The sequence below is a fragment of the Sapajus apella genome, unplaced genomic scaffold (genome assembly GCF_009761245.1).
Source record: "Sapajus apella isolate SASKATOON/1434 unplaced genomic scaffold, GSC_monkey_1.0 scaffold14, whole genome shotgun sequence".
Classification (NCBI taxonomy): Eukaryota; Metazoa; Chordata; class Mammalia; order Primates; family Cebidae; genus Sapajus; species Sapajus apella.
Window position 1 is genome coordinate 32,011,631 of NW_022436954.1, and position 24,252 is coordinate 32,035,882.

Below are 24,252 nucleotides of genomic sequence, written 5' to 3' on the forward strand. Positions count from 1 at the left end.
TTCGTTGTCTTTCTTATACCTACCAGGTTACCTGGTACACAGGTAGGTGCTTAAGTGATGGTTATTGACCTACTGCCTGACCAACTGAGAGACCAACATACTGTGTGGAATAATGGGCACTCAGTACAGTATCACATGCCTTTTTTTTTCCCTCAAATGCAAGGCCATTACCCAGAATTTTAGGCTGATTAACGTGATTGCTGTGTTAGAAGGGAGGGAAACGTTTAACCCTGGACAATACATCTCCAGTGGGATATTTATGACCCAACGATATGCCATCTGAGAGGTTTCAGTGGCTGACACAGTAGTTAGCCTGATGGACATAAAAACACCTCAGATGGCACTAGGAGAAGGACCATGAATTCATATTGCATGCAGTGCTCAAAGAATTAAATTGTTACCACTTAACATTCATTGGATGTCAGCACTGTACTTTTGTATGAGGAAAAAATAGAGGAGACACGCTCCGTGCAGTGGGCTTTGTTAGCTATAATTAGTTGGTGATAGAACAGTGTTGATACAGCAGTTCAGCAGTTAAAGGAAAGCAGTGCCTGTGGTACAAATGTGAATATATTTATACGTCTGGTTCTGTTCTGCTTACTGTGTTTCAGCACGATTACTGTTCTGTGACATGATGGCTAAACTAGGAGAATTTTACCAACTCATAGTTAAAAAAAAAAGAAAGAAAAGAAAAAATAAGAACAACACCATTTCTGGAACACCTTAGTTCAATCATATATGCTATAATTTTTGTTTTGTTGTTGTAGCTGGAATTCTGGCTCCTTTGTTCTCTTTTGCAGTAGATCTACCTAGAAGCTCACTCTATAGTCATAAATTGCGGTTTCACTTTTGTTTATGTAAACTCTTGCTAATTCTGATTATATATGGATGGATCTGGATGGCATTTATCTTTGCATTGTCTGGGAAAGCATAACATAAAGTTGCAAAGAGAAATAGTATGTTTGAAGTGACTTGAGAGCCTAAATTGTTTCTGGTCTTTCATCGGTAAATAGTGATGTATAAACTGTGTGGCTAATCATGGAACTTTGGGGTCATTTGGTCTTGCTCTCTTTTCACACTCCAGGGACAGAGGCTAGAAGAGGGGAAGTGACCTGCCCAGGGTCACACAGCTGATTGATGACATATGTAGTAAGAGCACAAAAGCCCCTGGACTCCACAACCAGGGATCTTTTTTATATGAGACTGATCAGTCAGCTCTAAGTAGTTTCTCTGAAGAGACCTGTTTGTGGAACCAAAACAGTATGTACGTGTGTCCTGGCATCTCTGAGAATCAGGAACCCTTATATCTTTATCAGTATTCTAAAAATCAAACTTCTGTATTGTTCACTCTCTGCAATATGCATTTTTTTCATTTAGAAGACTTTTTTGGTAACCTTAGGAGACTTATTTAGTTTAGGAGAATTCATTACTTCACTTCTCACCTAAATTATCCATGACTGGATAGAGAGCACTAAAACTTGGATATTTTTGACAATGAATTCCAATAATTTTGGACAATCTCTCTATTAATGGTTGCCAGAGTTTAGGTGACCAATTTGGCAGCATTTTACAATTTAAAAATTATTTTTATTCTCCAAGTGCAGGTATGTTATAGCTTGCAAAATTAAATGGGTGAAAAGATAAGTGAATTGAAAGTTAGAAAATCTGAGTTCTAGTTATGGCTCAGACTCTTCATGGTAAGATGAATTATTTTAAACCAGATGAGTGTTTTCCAAAGCGTGGAATATGTATCATTAGTGTTAATAAGCAAGACACTTTAGAGAAGATACACCTTAAATGAAATTTAAATACTTATATTTTTATTTTATTTCATTTTTATATTTATTTTTTTTCAAGACAGTCTCGCTCTGTCACCCAAGCTGGAGTGCAGTGGCACAATCTCAGCTCACTGCAGCCTCGACCTCCTTGGCTCAAGTGATCCTCTTAACTTAGCCTCCCGGGTAGCTGGAACTGTAGGCATGCACCATCATACCTGGCTATTTCTTTATATTTTTGGTAGAGACGGGTGTTGCCATGTTGCCCAGGCTGATCTCGAACTCCTGAGCTCAAGCAATCCACCTACCTTGGCCTCCCGAAATACTGGGATTACAGACATGAGCCACCATGCCTGGCTTGTGTTTATTTTAATGTGTAGTAGAAAAGTAAAAGCAGCGTATCTGATTGATGACTTTAAAGATGCTATTTTTCAGGGCAAAACTAAAAAATATTTTGTAAAAACTATTAAGCACTTAACAAAAGTTAAGGACTAGTACAAGTGAGTAAGGTAAAGAAGATTATGGAGATTATACTAAAAGAAGTGGAACACAGGATCAGATCATCTCTAAGCTCTTTTAAACATAAAAATTCTGTAATTCTGGTAACTTAAACCTGTTATTTATTTGTTCGTTGTTGTGCTGGCAGGATTTACCTGTCTTTATCAAATAGTATGTCCAGGTTGCATGATGGAACATCACAAATATAATTTGAACATTCATGCTATCTAAATTTTCTGGATAAAAATGAAAGCCTTGATATCACATTGGAAACTTTTTAGACACAAAGTTAGTGGGTTGGGTGCCATGGCTTATGCCTGTAATCCCAAAACTTTGGGAGGGCAAGGTCGGTGGATCACCTGAGGTCAAGAGTTTGAGACCAGCCTGGCCAACACGGTGAAAGCTTATCTCTATAAAAATACCAAAATTAACCAGGCATGGTGGCGCATGCCTGTAGTCCTAGCTACTTGGGAGGCTGAGACAGGAAAATTGCTTGAACCCTGGAGGCAGAGTTTGCAGTGAGCTGAGATTGTGCCACTGTACTTCAGCTTGGGCAACAGAGCGAGACTTCATATCAAAAAATAAAAAATAAATAAAAAGTCAGTGGAATGCATAAGAACACATCAGGGTTTTAAAGTGGAATGGGGGTTGCCGAAATCCCTTTAAAATGCTTTGTAAGGGTACAGTTCTATTCTCTTACTGAATTATAGGTTGACTGTGCACACAAGTTATCCTGCATACATGGTCTGAAGAAGAAATCCATGTCACAACAAACCACATGACAGGTTTTCTGAAGATCTACCAATGAGGTTTGCAATACTGTATTCATTTGCTATTGGAAAAAAATAGCAAATATGGCCAGAAGAAGACTCAGAATGGAAGCCATAATATTATCACATTTTTTTGTGGGTAAAAAACTCTAATATGTCAATACTGAATAAACAACCAATGGTTTATTTGTTTGAATATGCGGTGAGATATATAAGCATTTGATGATAAGGCTTTAAGAACAGAATTGGAAGCTTGGCATAAAACTTGAAGAGTTAATTGGAAAATGGTTTAACATGATAGCTTGGGCCTTCTCTAGAAAAATCTGCCAGTTTGTTCAGCACTGCCACCTCCCCATGGCCTGGAATAGCATCTGTCTTTGATGAACAGCTCATTGGTCCATGAATTCACACAGACCATGAATTCTGACACTACAAAGGGAGGCGTTCTCACCAATGAAATTACATATAGGCGGAAATCACCTAAATTCTGAGAACATTAGCCATCCTATCACACAAGGAAAAATGGAAGAAACTGTAGCTACTCAACTAGAGTGGAGATTATTTCAGGGGATTATAATAGATTGTTTTCAAATATTGAAAAACTGTCCGATGGAAAAGGGACTGGATTCTTACTTTCTTGTGATTTCAGAGGGCAGAACTAGGATTAAGGAGGAAGGACAAGCAGGACACAAATATATTAAAGACCATGGACTCTGCTCCCAGCATATGCTGCATGTTGTGTATATGATTTCTTTTAATTCTCACAAAGTCCCTGAGTGATAGCTGTTATTATCTCCCTATAACAGACAAAGAGATGGAGATCAGAAAAGTTAAATGACACTACTACTAATGGTAGTAAAAATACTATTAGTTACTTTTAAAAAAAAAAAAAAAAACAACTAACTTTTATTGGGTATCTACTTTATGTCAGATACTGTTCTAAATGATTTGAGTACATTATCATTTTTTATTCTCGTAAGAGTCTTAGGAGATAGGTACTATATTTATATCCATTTTACTGATGGGGGAAGCAAGGCACAAGGGTTAAGCCATTTGCTTGGAGTTGCATGTTAATAAGTTGAGTGGATTTCAGAGCCAGGCAGTCTGGCTCTACAGCCAAACATCCTTCACCCTTACACTGCTCTGCTGCTCCATTTTTGGAGCATTTGTTGTGTGTCAAATGTACTTGATAGTTTATATCCTCGTAGCAAATAGCAAATTAGGCATTATTATTCCCATTTTACAGATGAGAAAAAATGAAGTTTAAAGGAATCAAGGAAGTTGCTCAAAGCCAATGACTAAGTTAAAATTATTATTCAGTCTTCAGGTTCCAGGCCAAAGTCTTTGGACCATGCTTAGCTTTCTTAGGGGGACAGAATCTGACTTTCTGACAAGTAAAGCTATCAAAAACCAGAATGGGTTGCACAGGGGGCAGAAGGAGCTCTCCTTCTCTGGAAATCTTGAAATGAAAATTAAGGCCAGGTAGGGTGGCTCATGCCTATAATCTCAGCACTTTGGGAGGCCAAGGTGGGAAGATTACTTGAGTCCAGGAGTTCAAGACTAGCTTGGGCAACAAAACAAGAACTCATCTGTACTACTAATAATAACAAGAAAAATAAGCTGGGTGCAGTGGCCCGTGACTATAATCCCAGCTATTCTGGAAGCTGTGGTGGGAGGATCGCTTGAGTTTGGGAGGCCAAGGATGCAGTAGGCTATGATTGCACCACTGTACTCCAATCTGGGTGACAGAGTGAGATCCTGTCTCAAACAAACAAACAAACAAAAAACAAACCAACCAAACACAAAACATTATGTCATCTAGAGGGAAGGGATAGAGGAGATTCAGGCATCATGTAAAGCGTTGAACCAGATGCCCCATAAGGTTTTGTCCTGCTCTGGGATTTTATGTTGTTGTGTTTTCTTCTCATCTTCCCGTGTCATCTTGTTTTCCCCCAGGTGTACTCAAACATATGTGCAAATCTCACTCTCATATTTGAATCTGGCTCTGGGGTTTAGATTGCCATGGTAAGATATTCACTTGCTAGGATATTTGACATGTTGCCTTGGGGGAAATGTTATGTCATTTGAGAACTCAGCAGCACAAACAGCAAGTGGCAAAGTTGTAAACTAAGGATGAAAATGTAGTTCGAAGGTCTTCACACAACGTGATCAGATAGGATCTTCCATAGCAGTCAGGGTCTCCCTTAGATGTACTTTTATAGTGAAAATGTTTGGCTGTCATCACTTTTCAAGGTGTTTATCAAATGCTGAATTTGGGAGGAGTAGTTTCCTGAGGGTGGTCTCAGTTTTAATGCTCTCCACTGGAATTTGTCCACTCTACTAGAGGTCTTATTTTCAACTCTGAATGCCCGTGGTTGGGGGGAGGGGAGGCGGGGAATGTCTTCTTCCTATTAGCTCTAGGTGATATTTGTCATACTATCTTACTGAGTGGTTTTGGCGCGTTGCACTGGCTTCTCTTCTGAAACCATCTCTTGCTCTGTACTTAGTCCTATGGAAAACAAAGATTCTCAGCACTTCTGGGTCAGGGGATCTACATAAATTTTCATATGCATCTATATACACCTCACTTCCCCTATCTCCTGCTTTGAATCAATCCTCTGTGCATTCTCCCTAATGTCTACAGATTGTTTCTCTTTGGTGGCATCATGGTGGTGATGTTGATGGGCGAGGCTTCTTTGTTTGTCTTGCTGTCTACTTTGGACTCAAAGCTTAGAAGAAATACTTATTATTTTAGCTCAAAGCTGAGAAGAAACACTTTTCTCCTTTTTACAGTTCCCTCCACTCTACTATTCCTTGGACTTTGGATGTTTAAACGTTTCTCTGAAGGAGGTGGGAGGTGGAGAAAGAGCTTGAAGAGATTCAGAATTTGCCTGGTGTTCCCCATAATGTCAGAAAATTTATTGCCCAGTATGGAGCCAAGATGGGGAATCAATTATGTACCATGTGATGACTGGCTACTCTAAAGTGGGTAGATTCATAGAAGAGGGACCTGTTCACAGCAAGAGGTTTACATTTTTGCTATTTCCAGTCTAATTCAAAATGATGACAATGATGTCTCTCTGATAAGCTGAGATGGCCACCCAAAGGATTTTGATGCAGTATCTGGGTCTGTAGCTTAGCTGAGTTACAGAAAAGAAGCACTGGGGTTGGTCTATATGTTAGTAGTATGATAAAAGAAAACAAAGAAACACTAGAATAGATAGATTTTACATTTATTCATATATTTAGAGATACATTGGTTGATTTATTAAATTTTCATTCAAATGTTGGTACATTAAGTATAAATGCAAACAGTTCCATTCTAGTGAGCATTTAACTGTTGGTATAGGAATATTACTTACCACTTAGAGAGACACAGCCTCAGTAGGGAACAGTCAGCCATTCACCGGGAAAACTACTTTTCGAAGACATGAAATGTTAAGATTGTAAGCACTGAGACTGAGTATAACCAAGTCTCGGTGATGGAAAGGAAGACACCAAACATTTTTACATCTAAAAAAGCAACATTTGCTCTAAGGAGGAGGGTTTCCAGGTTACTGATGAGATCTCAGTAGATTAGTGAATTTTCTATGTTGTAACAGCATATTAATTTCTAACATTTCTATCAGGTAAAATCCATTAATTTTTTGCAGAAATTAAACTTTCCTTTTGGGCTTCCAATTAGACCCACTGTAAAGTTCATAGTTCCTTCCTTCCTCCACCCCTCTCTTCTGCCCTTCCTTCTTCTTGCCCCTCTTACTTTCCTTCTTCTCCGACACAGATAAGAGGAAATAAAAAGGTTATTGAAGAAATGTGAGACTATCCAGGTTGCACACTGATGTCTTCTATTTTCCTCACTGAAATTGTCGTTGTTAAAACAGATTGTTTCTTTTAAAAATATAAAAGGAAAAGAGAAAACAAATTAAACAAAGCCTGTAGAGGCAATATGTTTAGGGAGTCTTGTGTGGAGCTTTTAGTGTGTTCACTGCTGCATGTTAACTATCAAGGGTTGAGGCTGGGATATGAAATATTGTTCCTTATTTAACGTTTCACACTCTAATCTCTGCACTGCATATTTGTTTCTCTTGTGACCTTCTCTTTGCATTTATAACTGTTTATTTTCACCTATAATCCAAAAGTAAGTGTACATTCCTACAGAGAAAGGAAGCTGTCAGTGTAGAGTTAATATAGTTAAAGCTTCCTTAACTCAGCGACAAACCCCTTAAATAATTAAAACTGTATGCTTGAAGAGTCAGATTTGCATTTCTTTACCAAGTTTATTTAGTACACTTTGTTACACTCAATTAAATGAGAATGTTCTGTTTCATTTTCTTTGCTTCGGGTTGATCATTTTGCCTTTTGATTCTTATGCCCTGGTGTAATTTCATAGTGCTTAGGTCTCTAAAACTATACATATATTAAGGCATATGTAGATATATACATCCCATTAAAAGGCTTAATATTTGCACTGAATATATTCTTTGCCCAAGGCACTTGAGCATTCCTAGTAACGTCAGGTATAACTGGGACTGCAGATAATTCATCGTGGTCAAAATGAGTTTGACAAAGCTCTTTTAATATCCAGCGTCTTTTTTTCCCTTTTTCAAAGCCCTGTTATTTTGGCATCACCTTCCCTCCCTACAGTTTGATTTGTGAATCTCTTAGCAAAAACAAGAAGATACAGGTGTTGAATGGTTGTGGAAAGGAAATTAAATATAACTGCTCTCTCTTCACATCTCAGTTGGCAGAGCATGTGCAGACTGCTCTCTGTAAATTAGTTCATTGCTTAAGTTATGCATGTTTAAGAAGGAATAAATTAGTTATCCATTTCCTAATGAGTAGTGGGATCAATTGGAGCATGATGAGAGAGAAATAGCATAATTTTGCTTCCCCAGTTGGGGTTCAATATCCCTAAACCTCACCATTAATTACTCTGTTTCCTGGGTTATTTCAACTCTATATGTAAGATATTATTTCCTTTTAATTTTCCTACCAGGTAAGTAAGTCTTTTTGAATTTGCCCAGTGGTTTTGTAGATGAGTGATGCTGTCTCCTTTATACCCAGAAGTGTCCTTTATTACAATGGGCCCTTCTGCCTTTGCATCAGTTTGTCTGGATGTGTTCACGAATAACAATAAATATGTATGTGTGATGACAATTTCAAGGGTTCTAATATGTTTAACTGTTATGGGATCTGTTATGTCTACTTTAGGGTCGACCCCATCCCATATGACACTCCAAAACCAGCGGGCCACACGCGGTTTGTCTGCATCTCAGACACACACTCCAGAACAGATGGTATCCAGATGCCTTATGGGGACATCCTTCTCCACACAGGCGATTTCACCGAGCTGGGACTGCCCTCAGAGGTTAAGAAGTTTAATGACTGGTTAGGTAAGGAATGATTGCGTTCTGGCGGCCCCAATTAACCTTTCCCGTCTGAGTGTCACTCACTGCGTCCTAATTGAATTAGAGCACTTGGAAGCCAGCTCAGCCATTTCTTGTATGATATGCGGTGGTGTCTAGCTTTAATCCAATTCTGTTAATTAAAGATGAATTTTTAGATATTTAATTTTACTGTGCATCCTTTCAGTGCCTGGCCTTGGCGGCTCTGGGGCAAAGGGATGGAAAGCTTTGAAACCGATCTCATCTCACTGATTCTGCTTTAATGAGGGCATGCATTGGCACACAGGAGACCTAGAATCATATTTTTAATTCATTGGCTCTGCAATCTTTCCCAGATATTATAAGCAAAGATATACAAATGACCTACTAGTAAGAGAACATTTCTAAAATGAAGGGGAATATAAAAGTCCTTCTACGAAGCAAAGTTCCTATAGCATAGTGCTACTTGGGAGCAGATTTTCTAAGCAAGCTGGAGGGTGTTCTAAGGCCCCTGAAAACATCAGATGTATTACTGTAAACTGAAAACTTGGGATATGAAATTGCCCTGTGTTCTGTAAAAGGGTTAATAGAAACTTTCTGGTTGTTATGGAAGCACCCACAGGTCAGAGTTACTGTAAAATGTTGGATCCTGGTTCCACTTTCAGAGGGAAAGAAGTGCAAGTGTTCTGAGATTTTAGAATCTCTAAAGATGTAAATAATTATATAGTAAAGAGCAGACATCACTCTGGGAGCATTACAGCATCAATAATATGTCAGCCAACAAAAATAACTTGGGAGATTTAGGCAAAAACTTTGCAGTTTTGTTTTCCATCAAACTAAAGCAGGGTTTGAAAAATTTTTTAATGTTTGATTAAATGATAAGATGTATGTGTTAATGGAAAGATGATATTTTAGAATTGTAAGCAATAAACAACTAATAACATAATTATTTTGATTTTTCATGTGACTTTGCTTATCTATTCATATTTTATATGGTTGACATCTAAGTACATATCTGCTCCTTGACTTTTGGCTGTTTTCATTTAATAGTATTTACTGGTAAGAATTAAAGTGTTTTTGCACAATTTTCATATTTGTCCTTTTTGATAGCAGCAGGGCATTCATATGGTTGGCTATGCCTTTCTTTAATAAGACATCTCTCTAAAACTGAGCATTTAAACTGATGTCAGTTTTTTCTCTGGTAGCTAGCACTGAAATGTGTGTTTTTGTTTGTGTATGTTGTTTTGTTTCCATTGATTTATTTCTTAGGGAAAAATGCTATATTTAAGTTGCTAAGTCAAAGGATATGAAATTCTTTGTGGTTTTTGCTGCATGTTGGCATCTTGCTTTCCAAGGGCACTGAGGCTGTGTGCTTCACTTGTAGTGAATAAATGTATGGCTACCAATTCTACCCTGGTCTTGGCAGCATTGGATGTTGGAGCATTTATATTTTGTGCTGTTTTAGTGGGCACTCAATCGTGTTATTTAAAACAGCAAGATATTTTAAATATCATTTAGCATAATCTCATTTTTACAGATGACACAGAGATATAGAGAAGTTAAGCGATTTTCTCAGTTTCATAGTGGTGGAGTTGGTTCTAAATCCAGATCTTTTCACTTCTGTTTTTTTGCCTCTGTAAAATTTCAAGTACAATAATCTCTTTATTTTAGCAAATTTTATTCATGAATAATTAGCAGTTAAAATTATTGCTGAGTAAATTTTGACAATTTTAAACTAGTCTGTGTCAATGGAATTTCAGCACAAAAATTATCAAGCTGCATAGACAATGTTGACTTTTAAAAGAGGATAGCAGCACTGTGGGAAGTGTTTATAGAAAAGCAGGACAGGTTAGTCCTGGTTGTAATCTTGTTTAGCCACTGACCTTGGGCAACTGAGTTAACCTGCCTTTTCCCCTTGGCTTCCCCCTGCAGGACTAAGGATTAATACTACCTGTCTTTCTGGATTGTTATGTAGATTAATCAGTAAATGATTGCTGCTAGTGAGTTTTTGTGGGCCATTAATAACTGAATGGGGAATGTGGCGAATGAACCATCAACATATATTTAAAGGGTGAAAACAAGAAGAGGCCAGAGGAATTATTTAGTAGATTAGAAGTGAACACTGGGAGATTTTATAAGGGAAAGTACTCCATAAATGGAAATGTGCCGTAACTAAGGAAATACGATGATAAGGAAATAAAATGCTAAGGCACAGCTGCATGGCCAGTTCCTTCTCTTCTTATTTCCCCTCTGATCTGATCTAGTGAGGCAGGAGGAAGAGGTTTCAGCATGGGGTGCAGAATGTGAGACCGAAGGGAGCCCATGGGATATGGGTAGAGAAGTTGGGATCCCATAGAGAGGGCCAAGAATAGCTCACTGTTACCCAGGCAACCTCATGGTGCTCAGAGGGTAAGAGATGGTGTGTGATATCACTCTACCAGTTGGCTCAATCAGGAACCTTTCTGAAAGGGTACTTCTAGCAGCAGCTGCCAGGTGGCCTGGCAGAGTAGAGTCAGAGGTCAGATCAGTCAGTCTAGGGCTTTAGGGCTTTTGCCATAATAGGGCATCGAGCTGTCAGTGGGGCATGGGTCTCACAGATTTGGGAGGCATTTAGAGTCCAGTTAATCTCTGATTTCTGTCTTTCTACTCTGGTGTAGACTACCCTGATTATTGAAATCAACCTCACTGTCTCCCAAGCTCTTTTATTCTGTCTCTGGGCTAATTTGTTTCTACTATAGGCGAGGCACACCTTCTATACCTGTAACATCCCTCTGAAGTTGCTAATGTTATTCCCATTTTACTGAAGGTTATTTAGTATATTAGAAGCTCATAGAGGCTGAATATCCACCCGGGTTTACTCAGCTAGTAGACCTGGGGCTGTCTGACTCCAAAAGGTGAGCCCTTTTCCTTTGTCATTCTGTGATATTACGACAAGGCTTTGTGACATCTAGAATCATGCAGATTTGAGGCTTGCACTAGAAAGTGCTGTAGCTTCTTACGTTGAGTAGCTGTTTGACTATGTGCTAACAGTGCACATATTTGAAAGATGTGTTTAAGCTCTGCCCATCTTGAATCTCACCCTTGACCTAGCAGCTGCAAGGCCTGGGAATCCCATCATGAGTTCTTTGTTGGTTCAGAGACGATGGTCTTTGGTTAATCTGTACATATGTCACCTAGCAGGTGTAACAGAGAAAGTTATTAATATGGGTAATTTATCAGATAATCTAGCACAGCTTCATCTTAGTTCACAGAGAGATTGAACTCAAACCAGATACCATTATAGGATGGAGGGGGAATGTAACATGTAATGATTCTGAACAACTGGGAAAACACTGCCAGCTTCGAATTCACTACCTTTGATAAGTTGTGTAAACTCTTGAGCCTTGATTTACTCATTTCTAAAATGGGCATCATAATGATAATACACCACCCTACAGTGGTGATGAAGATATGCTCTGTGATAAAGCTAATTTTTTTTTTTTTTTTGAGGCAGAGTCTTGCTCTGTTGCCAGCCGCCAGGCTGGAGTGCAGTGGCGCGACCTCAGCTCACTGCAACCTCCGCCTCCCGGGTTCAAGCAATTCTCCTGCCTCACCCTCCTGAGTAGCTGGGACTACAGGTGTGCGCCACTATGCCCAGCTAATTTTTATATTTTTAGTAGAGACAGGGTTTCACCATGTTGGCCAGGATGGTTTCGATCTCTTGACCTCGTGATCTGCCCGCCTAGGCCTCCCAAAGTGCTGGGATTACAGGCGTGAGCCACTGCACCCAGCCGCTAATACTGTTCTTAGAATAGCCTCTGGCCTATACACAACTTTCAACTACCAGAGTAGAGGAAACCAATGGAGCCAGTGGCATAGAATCCCAAATGTAGAAGTTAAAAGGAGCTGGCCCTGGGCATTTAAAGAGGGATCCAGAGTGTAAAGAGAGAGCACCAAAATGTATAAAAACAAGCATTCCTCGTAACAGTGACACTAACCAGACAGAATATTAGCACAGGGAGAGATCTTGGAGGCCATGGAGTCCCACCTCCTAATTTGATAGAAGTGGAAATGGAGACGGGAGAGATTGAATGAATTGTCCCCGGTTTCTCAGATAATTAATAGCCAAGCTGGGATAGAATTTGGATGGGGAAGGGTTGAGTGGGTGAACTAACATGTCTTAACATGTATCGTCTGTGCATGTTAGGTCATGTAAGGTCTAGATGCTATACCCCCGCATTACATATATCATTTCATGCAACCCCCACGACAACTTGTGAACTAAGTATTATTAGTTTCCTTTTAACTCATGAGGAAACTGAGTCTCGGTGAACTTAACAATTCAGCAGTGGCCTCGTTGATTTGAACTTACGTCCTTCAGACTCCAAGTCCCAAGTGTATTTCCTCATCATCTCTGTTCCCAGAATGGGGCTTGAAATCCCTGTTGAAGGGACCACATCCTGGCTAAAACCATGGTTCTTCAAATAACTGCCTCCTTTTAACACAAGTGCTTATGCATACGTATGTTCAGGGTCTAAGGTGGTTTACTTCCTGTGAAACTTGTTTCATGGCACAGCCTCTCTGTACTGTAAGTTGGCCAATGGAAGGGCACTGTGAGGTGGGCAAATATTCTTACCATTTAGTATAGACAATTCCAGTGGCAGAGAATTACCACAAAGCAAATACCTGTAAAAAACTCTACTGATGCAGCCAGTCACATAAGCTCTAAAGAATAGTCTGAATTATGTTATGACATTAGCATTTCATTAACCAGTCCTGGAAATGAGTAGCTAGTGATGGGAGCCTGGAAATACTGTCTTCTGGGGCAAGTCTTTCCCACTTACGAACACTTCAAATGATCAGGATATTCTAAAAACTGCAGCTACCACCCCAATTATCCCTTTCCTCCCAAATCTCTGTCATGGATTGGGAAATGAAACTTTGAATGAAACTTTCCTCCCAAATCTCTGTCATGGATTGGGAAATGACAGCTGGAGGGAGTGACAGAGCCCCTGTTTTCCATCTCTCCCCAGTCTGGCTAATCAGAAATCCCAGTCCTCCATCCGCCCAGACAACCTGTGCCCCTCTCTACCCGGCTGCTGCCCATTGTGCTGTCTGTCCTCAGGGGATCCAGTCTAGGGTCAGAGCGACAGGTGGCTTCTTATTGCCAAAGATTTACTGTCAGAATATCTGGAAAGAGGTACAGGTAAATCTTTCTTAAAGATATGTTTTTTTTTTTGTTTGTTTTTTTTTTTTTTTGAGATAGAGTTTCACTCTTGTTGCCCAGGCTAAAGTGCAATGGTACAACCTTGGCTCACTGCAACCTCTACCTCCCAGTTCAAGTGGGTCTCCTGCCTCAGCCTCCCCCGACAGCTGGGATTAAATGCATCTGCCACCATACCCAGCAAATTTTGTATTTTTAGTAGAGACAGGTTTTCTCCATGTTAATCGGGCTAGTCTCGAACTCCTGACCTCAGGTGATTTGCCTGCCTTGGCATCCCAAAGTGCTGGGATTACAGGTGTGAGCCACCACGCCTGGACAAAGAAATACTTTTTAAAGTGATAGTCAACTTCTATTGTCTCGTTAATATTTTAGCTCAGATGTGTTCTAGATAAGTCATGAATAGGCTTTGGTGATTTGAACTGGGATCCTGCCACCCAACGGTTAATCACATTTTCCTTCTTGTCTTGGCAAAAATGCATACCAATCACAGACTCAGCTTAAAAATAAACCTGTGAACTAAAGTACCTATCAGTTAAAATGTGATTGTTTTTATTGCCTTGAACATCAGTGGCTTCTCATACTACTTTCCCTAAGGGTACATTTTGTAAAACCTCTTACCATGTGTGGCCTTCCTTCACTTTGGCCTTGTGTTCCTCCCACCTGTGCTTCTTTGAGATTACTTACTGTTCACTCGATTTCGTCCCTGTTATGCTTTCATCTTCAGCATACTTTTGGTAGCCTTCTTAAATATTGCAGTTATGCTCATGGATGCTGCACAAATGGGCATTAGAAGACCTTATCGTTTGATCGCACATCCACCTTCTTATTTCTGATTTTTCATTACGCCTAAACCCAGTTTCTTCCCATTCGTCAAATACAACATGTCCCTTCACACCTCTCTCCCTTTGCAAACGCTGTTCCCACTCCCTGGAATGACCATCTCTAGGAGAACTCATCCTTTATGACAGGTCCTCTTTCAGTTAGCTATTTCCCTTAATACATCAGTCACCCATCTGTGCGGCCCTTCCCATGGCTATGCCATTGTTTATTTGTTTCTCTGCCCTACTGGATAGCAGTGTGCATCATGAGTGCTCTTGGTACACCTTGTTCTGAGTGTAGGGCCTGGAACATTGTCGGTGTACACAAATGTTTGTTGAATCATTGAGTGAGTGGATGAACCAAGAGGTACCAGATGTTTTTTCCCGCCTGCACTTTTGGCCAAACTTTAAAATTGTGTCACACTGGGCTGGGGACCGTGGCTGACGCCTGTAATCCCAGCACTTTGGGAGGCTGAGGCAAGGTGGGTGAATCAGGAGATTAGGAGTTTGAGACCAGCCTGGCCAACATGGTGAAACCCCCACCTCTACTAAAAATACAAAAAATTAGCTGGGCATGGTGGTGGGTGCCTGTAATCTCAGCTACTTGGGAGGCTGAGACCGGAGAATCACTTGAACCTGGGAGTCTTGCACTTTATATACAGTGCAAGACTCTGTATATAAAAAGAAAAATCCTGTCACATTGTATGTATAGTGCCTAATCCTTCCCTCCCCCTCCTTTTTCTTTTATTCTCAAAGAACCTACAATATCCTATTGGCCGTTGTTAGTGATTCCTGTATCCTGTGCAGAAATAAGAAGAGTATATTGTTGCTGTTTAGTTTCCCACTTTATAATTAGAAAGACAGGGTTCTTGGGTGGTCTGTTCTTTCAGTCAAAATTTATATATAACAATCCAATCAGTCAAAAATTCCTTTTAACACAGCACCATTTCCATGACTTTTAATTATGGACTTTCTTTGCTTTGGGTTGTCATTTAATACTTCTGAGCTTCAGTTTCTCCAGCCCGAAAAGGGAGAACAAAGATGCTTCAAGGAAAATCTCAATAAGAGGGTCATTCATATTTGTAGGAGCCTTGTGTTAGGCATGGCTATAACAGAGTGTGACTGTAACCAACATCCCAGATTGCATACACACAAATTAATTTTTGCCTCGCTCAGAAGAATATATTCCCTTTCTAATGATCCTGCTGTTGGCCTAAAGTTTAGGAGCTGGTCTTTAGGAAAAATCTTCAAAGCCTGAGCTATTTATTTTATTCTTATAATACATGTTATATATGTGCATTTCTTTTAACTTAGAGATAAGTGAAAAGAAGAAAACAAAATTACCTGTGAACAGAGGTAACTACTGTTAACATTAATGTGAATTCATATAGAATGTCTTCTGTTGGTACACATACACACCCCTACACACAGACACACATCTTTTACCAATATATAAGTATTAAGTAGTATTGTTTTGTAGTCTGTTTTTCACCTTAACAATATATTATCAGCTGTTTTTCACATCACTGAATATGGTTAAAATACTTTTTCCCAAGAAGAATACTTTCACTGTAAGATACATATGACATTATAAAAATGGAAATATTTGATATGTGTAAACTATATACATTTCTTCATAATCCTCTTTCCAAAGTAACTACTTACTGTTTGGTGTATTGCATTTCAAAATTTTTTCTACTTTCTGTTTCTATTTTTAATAGCCTCAATAGCAGGAAATCTTTACCCATTAAGGGCTTTTGTTAAGGACTGTTGTTTTTTTTTTAAATTGATGAAACTATGCATGTAATCTTGTAACTTGAAAAAATGAACATATCATGCTCTGTGTCAGCATGGCATTCTGTTACGCTGATGCACTCTAATTTATTTAGCCAGATCTCTATTTCTAGACAGGTAAGGTATTTCTATTCTTTCATTATTTTATGCACTGGAGTGATGAATCTTCTTCTTGCTCTCTCTTTGCAAACATCCTTAATTATATTCATAGGATATATTCCTAGAAGTAGAGTTGTTTCTTTAGATGATGTGTATTTTAAAAAAATTATGTATTGTCAAATTTTTCTTCATAAAGATTGTAATTTCTTCATAATACTCTCAGTAGTGTTTGGGAGTCTGTGTCACACATTTTTGAGTAGCCTCAGTGGCAGCAAATCTTCACCCTTTAAAGGGTTTTAAAAGATGATGATAGCTGGATGCAGTGGCACACATCTGTAGTTTGAGCTACTTTGAGGCTGAAGCCTAAGAATTACTTAAACCCAGGAGTTCAAGACCAGCCTGGGCAGCATAGTAAGATCCTGTCTCAATTATAAATAACTAAATAAATGACAACAAATGATTTTCTAATTATAAAAGCTTACATGTTCATTGTAAAAACATGTAAATAATCGGACCAGGCACAGTGGCTCATGCCTGTAATCCCAGCACTTTGGGAGGCCAAGGAGGGTGGATTGACGTCAGGAATTCGAGAACAGCCTGGGCAAGATGGCAAAACCCTGTCTCTACTAAAAAAATACAAAAGTTAGCCAGGTGTGGTGGTGTGTGCCTATAGTCCCAGCTACACAAGAGGCTGAGGCTGGAGAATCGCTTGGACCCAGAGGCAGAGGTCGCAGTGAGCCAAGATCATGACTCTGCACTCCATCCTGGGCAATAGAGCGAAACTCTGTCTCAAAAAAAAAAAAAAAAGTAAATAATGATACAGAAAAAAAATAAAATTGCCAGTAACAGCAGTTACTGTTAATGGCTGATGTGTATCCTGTGGTGTGGTAGATGTGCATGTGTGTGTGCATTGTGTATAAAAAGGCAGCATGGTATCAGGTTAAAAGCATGAGTATTGGATTGAGCCTGCCTATGTTTAAATCCTGGTTTCAACATTATTAATTCTGTGATCTACAATGTATTCATTTGTAAAAGGAAACTTATTAATGCTTAGTGTAGCCAACCTCTAAGGGTTGTTGTGAAGTTTAATAAGATAAAAGACACCCAATGTGTACAAGTAGTGACTGGTCAGGAAATGTTATTTGCTACTATGACATTTTCCGAGCATACTGTGCAGTGACAGTTCTTTCATGCTCTGTTGTTGAGGGTCTGTTACTCCTGGGAGGGCAAAAATTGGAGAGACATGGGAGGGCAAAACCAGGGATAGTGGCCTTGAAGTTTCTTGGGTCATGGCGACCTGCTGGCCTGTGGCTCATTCTGCCTGTACAGCAGAGAAAATGGTGACACTGTGGCCCTACCTGGCCACCAAAAACCTGATGCTGTCCCCTTCTAGGTACTCCAGACAAAACTTAACATGGGCCTCTACCTTAAACGCTAATTAATATCTGAATCACACAGACTAGGGGAGGGCAGGGCCTCTCCTTTCCCTTTCCTTCTTCCCCATTTCCTTTCACCTCTGCTCCCCTCTTTATTCTGATCCACCCACCCTCCCCTTCAGCATTGCCACCCCTCCTTCCAGAAACTCCCCCACACCCGCCCACCCACTCCTGTCTTAGAGTCTCTAGCACCAGGTTTTATTAGCCAGTTTACCAGGAAATGTTTTTAATTTGTTTTAAAAAACTCTTTCACAGAATACTTTCCAGACATGGTTCACACATTTAAGGTTTCTGATTTTTTGAAACAATTAAAAAAAAATATTAGAGACTGGAGCTGGTGAACTGGGCAAGGTAGGAGATGCCATTTTGAATAGAAAATAGAGATTGATACCTGGCAACTCTTCTCTAGTAAAGGGCCCGGCACTTCCCAGAGAATCACTTCAGAAAGGATATGAGCAGAGCAGTCTCACTGGAATGTTTGTTGTCATATAAGTTTATGAATACTTAATAGTCACATCTAATAAAGAGGTAAAGGTAAGAGGCTTTAAGAAGGGCAGATAAGATAACTCTTCCCACAATTTACAAAGGAGGATACACCAGAGGGTTCCCTAGAGTCCAGATCTCTGATTCTTATTCTTGAGAGTTTAATACTCAAGTAGTTTCTTAATCTTTAGTTTGCTCACAAAAACTGTACCTAAAAGTATACTTTTCAGTTTTTGATTCATAATTTTGTTTTCCTAGCAACCATCCTAGAGTTATGATTTATTGAAAGCTTCTCTTTCTAATTCAAGAAATCTACTTACGGTCTTTTTTTTCTATCTTTTTCTTTCCTCTTTCTCATCATCATTGTTGTCATTGTTGTGATGTGTAATTCTAAGATTTCAATAGGTGTCTATGTGTTGTTTGTCTGTTTTATCAGGTAGCTGTAACACATCTTGTTTTGTCTGTAATAGTATAGGGTAAGAGTATTTGCCTAATACAAATAACTGTTGATTTATGCATATTATCTTTCTTTACATTGAAGGATTTTTTTTTTCTATGTGAATTACTTCATAGTCTAATTCATATGAAAGTGCATCTTTCCAATAGGACAAAATTAACTTTAAAGTGTAGTTCAATTTTGATACAGAATTAAGTAAAGTACTTAGGGAAAATAATGAACCCAAACACAGCACAGTTGAATATGCTAAAATAAGTAAGATTGGATTTTGTTCCATTAGAAGGGATCATTAGTGACCTGAGGACATGATGGCTAGGTCTTTTGTGATCCATGTGAACCTAATCCTCTGTGTTATAGGCAGCCATTTTCTTAAATTACATTAATTATTATGCCTTTAATTTATATGACATCTTTCCTCCAAAGGACCCAAAGTACCTTTTGAGTACATTAGATCATTAATGCTTATATTGTTTCAGGGGAGTTGATATGGGCAGATAGTATTATCCCTGTCCTACTGATGGATAGATGGAGATCCAGAAAGGTGGAAGAATAGACTGGGTCACAATGGAGCCACCATGAGAGCTGAAGTCATTGATTGACTCCGTGTTCCAGCCTTCAATTCTTAAGCTTCTTATTTTCTCCTTTCCTGAAATCTCCCCATCACCTAAAGAGAAAAAAGACATAGTCAAGACATACATAATTAGTACCTTATCAGCTTAGCAGAAAAGCGAAGGAAACACTTTCCTGAACACGGTGATGATTTAGGAATTTTACTGTATGAAAATTGTATCACTGTTAAACAAAATTAAAAAGCGGCTTTTTGAAAACAAAAAAGTCATCAACTTTTCCAAACTATCTGGTCCAAGAGGGAACACTAAAGCCCTTTAAATCCTAGAGCAGGGTCCTTGAGTCCCAGCACATGAAGGGATTTCATCCTCAGATTATCTGCATATACTCTACGTGTCTCCTAAGTGCCAGGTACTGCTTTGTGGGAGGCAGCAAGAACGTAGAAGCAAAGTTGCTACTTTTAGCGTCCAGCCTCTGATTGTCCTTATTTTTCCCCATTTTGTAAACGAGGCAACTAGAACTTAGAGAGTTCAAATATCTTGCCCAATTTTGCACAGATTTGTCAGTAGGAGGCCTAGGACTGGGAGCTTTGTCTTTCCTTCAGATATGATGCCATTTCTCGTCATAGGCCAAGTCTGCCTACCAATACCTAGGAGATTATTCTAATTATTTGAGGTTTTATTGTTAGAATGGAGTGCTGATTTTGTCTTAATCTCTCCCTCTCACTCCAGATAGTTACTCTAACTGGAGACTGATATTTTAACATAGATGTTAGGTACACAGACACCTCAAAATTGATAATACCTCAAGCTGAAATATATCTCCCACAAATATTGCTTGTTTTTCTAAATTCCCCTTTTGACTCACAGTACCATTAATCCAGGTACCTAAATCTCCTGTAACTATGATTATATTTTATTCGTTTCTTCCTGAGTGTCTTTCTGATCTCTGTGATGCCTAAAAAAGACTGCCAAGCCCCAACCTACCATTCATCTCTGCTGGAATCTCCCAATAATAATTAACACTCATTAATCACCCACTATTGCCTGACCCTGTACCTGCATTAACTCATTTAATCCTCACAACACTCTGAGAAGGACTGATGTTGTTATCACCATTTTTACTGATGAAGACTTGGTACCTCTTTGTTATGGGCCTTCCATCAGACTAATATTTTGTGGAATACATTTTAGGAACCATGAACAGACGGAATAGACTACTATGGCATTCCGAGCTCTTCATGAACTGGTCCAATCTATCTGTCCAGCTTCATTTCCCACCACACACACTTCTTTCTTGCTCTCCCCTTGCTCTTTGGACTTGTGTATTACCGTTTTCTCCCTTCTTGTCTCTTCTTCTTCTTCTTTTTGTTTTTTGAGATGGAGTCTCACTTTTGTCACCCAGGCTGGAGTCCATGGCATGATCTTGGCTCATTGCAACCTCCAGCTCCCAGGCACAAGCAATTCTCCTGTCTCAGCCTCCCACTGAGTAGCTGGGATTATAGGCACCAGCCACCATGTCCAGCTAATTTTTGTATTTTTAGTAGAGACAATTTTACCATGTTGGCCAGGCTGATCATGAACTCCTGACCTCAGGTGTTCTGCCCACCTCAGCCTCCCAAAGTACTGGGATTACAGGTGTGAACCACCGTGCCCAGCGCCTTGTTTTCTCTTCTTAACTACAGGAACTTTCTTGTCCAAGTTTGTTCCCACTTTGAACCTTTTAATTAATCATCTCCTCAATCTGTCAGTTTCTGCTCAAATGCCACCTCCTTTGTAAGGTCTTCTTGTTTTACCTCTTTTGCATATCCTTCTTTACTGTTAGTTTTCCGCCACTGAAAGCTAGCTCTGTGAGGGTCTGGACTTGTTTTGTTTACCACTGTGTCCTCTACCTACTACAGTGCCTGACAAAGGAGCTGCTCAAAAACTGTGTATTGAGTGAATGAGTGAGTGAAAGCATGCATTGTAAGAACAGGACTCGTGTCTCTCTTGCTCCTTATTGTTGATGAGATCACAAGCCCAGTGCCTTGTGTGTAGAAAGCACTGAAATTATTTTTGCTGAATAATGAATATTTGCTCATGTGGGTCCCACTGCCTGCCTGCCAATCTTGCTCCATTTCTTCTGTGAACTTGTGTTCATTCTTTAAGGCCAAATTCAGAGATTGTTTCTGTTGTGAAAGTAGCCCTGGCTTTCCCAATGTGTCCTCATACCTTCTTCCCCTGCACAGTATGTTGAGACCATTAGCACACAGTACTTTCACAATTTTTGGTATCTTCTTTTGATTATGAGCTGCCTGAGAGGATGTGCTCAGTGGAATCTGTAGCAAGTAGCAATCCTCCAATAAATGTTTGGTTTTCCTCACTTTGTAGTTGTGCTTTTGTGAGCAAGATGTGTTCCTTCCCAGGGCTTCAGCCCCCTCTTTTCTACCACAAGGGAAAGTTGTCACAGAGTTGTGAGGATGAAATTGAAGGCCCCTCATTGGAAGATGTCAAATGTCATGTGTATGTTAAACATGATCATTTTGTTGTTAACATCCTGTCCCATCCCTTATTGCCCTACGTGGGAGACCTCCCAATGCATGTCCAGTCCCTGCAACAGGTTTCTGGGTAAGGATCGTCATGCTTATGCCAAAGTGGCATTTGGTTTGGCTTTGAACTTGCCGGTACTGCACAGATCACTTTCATCTGAATTCCCCCACCTCCCCCCAGCCTGCCTGTGTATTGTTTCCAGGAATCTTTATTCCATCTGTCCCCTGGGTTTTTGAATGCCATTTTCCTGGCCCTTCTAACTGTAAGGAGAGTCAGTTCTTCTTCCAGTCTATCACTGGACTCACTCATTCTTGACATTCACCGCCCACCCCCACGTTTGACTGATAAATTTTCATTATTGGTTTTGCGTGAAAGTCTTCAGGGTTCTACTCTGCCTGACCCCTGTGGTCACTTAGTGATTACATGCACCAGCTGAGGTAATTTATTCACTTTGTTTTGGTGTGAACATGTCCCATGGGGCTTGTAACTGCTGTAATCACTTGACCCTAGTGACTGTTAAATGCTTTAAACACAGTTATTTTAAATTTATAATTGTTTTCGTTAAAAATCCCTTATAGTAACTTAACTGACCTTGCTGTCAACGTGGCATTATGTGCAAGGGGAGGAAATGAAAATATTATGATGCAAATAATATAGTACTCATCAGAGATATGTGGCAAATCATTAGCTAACTCCACACATTTCTTACTTGGAGTCCTGCAAGGAAGTTGAAAGGGAAGAGGACATAATTACGGCACTGTCCACACAATTCAATGCAGCCATTCCCACACGCAGGGCAGGCCACTAACCTAGAGAGGTGAACGTGGAGTGGAGTCCAAGGTGAAGTCCCAGAAGGGCCTCGCATCAGGCCCCTTACATGTGAAGACAGCACTTCTCACACCGATGGGTGGCCTCCGTTGATTATTGTTTAATTAATATTTCTTGAAGTTTCAGGAAAGTTGCAAGAATAATGCAATGAACACTGACACACCCTTCACACAGATTTCCCCAATTGTTAATGTTTTGCTACATTTGCTTTATTATTCTCTGTAGTGTGTGTGTGTGTGTGTGTGTGTGTGTGTGTGTTCCTGAAGCATTTGAGTGTAAGTCATAGACATCATGCCCCTTTACCCTAAATATTTCAACGTGTTGTCTTTCCTAAGAACATCGATATTCATTCACATGAGCTCACTACAGTTATCAAAATCAAGAAATATAAATTGATACAACTCTATTATGTAATCTATAGACATTTTTCAAAGTTTGCCAGTTGTCCTAATCATGCCATTTATGGCATTATTTTCATCTATTCCAGGCTCCTATACAGATTCATGCATTGCAGTTAGTTTTAAAAATCAAACCAAATCAAAACACTGTTTCTTACTTTGTTGTCTTAAGGAATAATGGTATCTTAATGAAAACTTGGTCCTATGAAATTAGGATTTGGAATTACGTTTCTAATAATCATGAGAATTGCTGTATATTAAGTGACAAGTCACCATGCTAGGTGTATATTTTGCAATCAAACTTATCTCATTCACTCCTCCCAGCAAACATGCAAGGAAGTTATTCTTGATCTGCAGCTCCAGATGCTGCACCTCAGAGAGGTTACCATGCTCTGGGTCCCAAAGCTCCAAGGGGCACTATCTATGTCCCACATCCTGCATTAGCTGCAGCATATTGGAAGAGTGGGCTCCAGGATCCTAGAGACTGGTGGCCATGTGGAATCGACTGATGCTATATTTGTTTCTTGTTTAGTTTTTACATTTTATTGGCAAAGATTAGAAGATAGATTTACATTAGAGAGTTACCTAATATATATTTTGGCTTCCAAACATACTGCCTGGTGTCCTAATTAATTTTAAGATTTAATGAAATTTGTAACAAATATCAAATAAACTAGGTTTGTTTAATGGAATGCTACTAGGCTGCTGACCAGAAAGTGCTAAACAATGAAATCCAAAGCGCCTTGATAACCTGGCTTGTGGTACTGGACACTTGGATGCTTAGATACTCTGTGTGTTTCTGGCTTGGCTGTTAGTCCTTTTAGAAACTGGAAGGCACGTTCCAGAGTTGTGAATGGAATGGCCCTTTCAAAGGTGTTTGATTAGCAGGCTTTCGTAATTTAGCCTAAATGGGGCTGGTGGGGGTGATTCAGTGCCAAACTTATGATTACATCCCTACATTTGGTTTTGGTTTTGTTTATTCTTGTGTGTGTGTGTTTTTTCCTGTTTATTTTATTACTTGGGGAAGGAAGTAGGGGTAATTGTACATTTTCATTTAAAAATGTTTCAGTATTTTTCCAATATGTTATTTCTGGTCGGGGCTGCTGCTTGTCTGTAAGGTGCTTTTGTACGAAGTGTAAAGAGGTGTCTCCCTGGGCCTGGTGGGTACATACTCAGTGAATGGCAGAGAGCCCACGCTCACCGCCTTGGCTGCT

At 39.6% G+C, this 24,252-nt stretch overlaps 1 protein-coding gene across 5 annotated transcripts in view; it reads left to right on the forward strand.

Moving 5' to 3' along the window:
• MPPED2 (metallophosphoesterase domain containing 2) overlaps positions 1-24,252 on the forward strand; it is a 177,316-nt gene that overhangs the window by 43,416 nt on the left and 109,648 nt on the right. For all 5 annotated transcript variants that reach the window (XM_032283671.1, XM_032283669.1, XM_032283672.1 and 2 more), the window contains exon 3: positions 8,255-8,436. In XM_032283671.1, the coding sequence (XP_032139562.1) occupies positions 8,255-8,436 (182 nt within the window). The remainder of the gene's footprint in view (positions 1-8,254; positions 8,437-24,252) is intronic.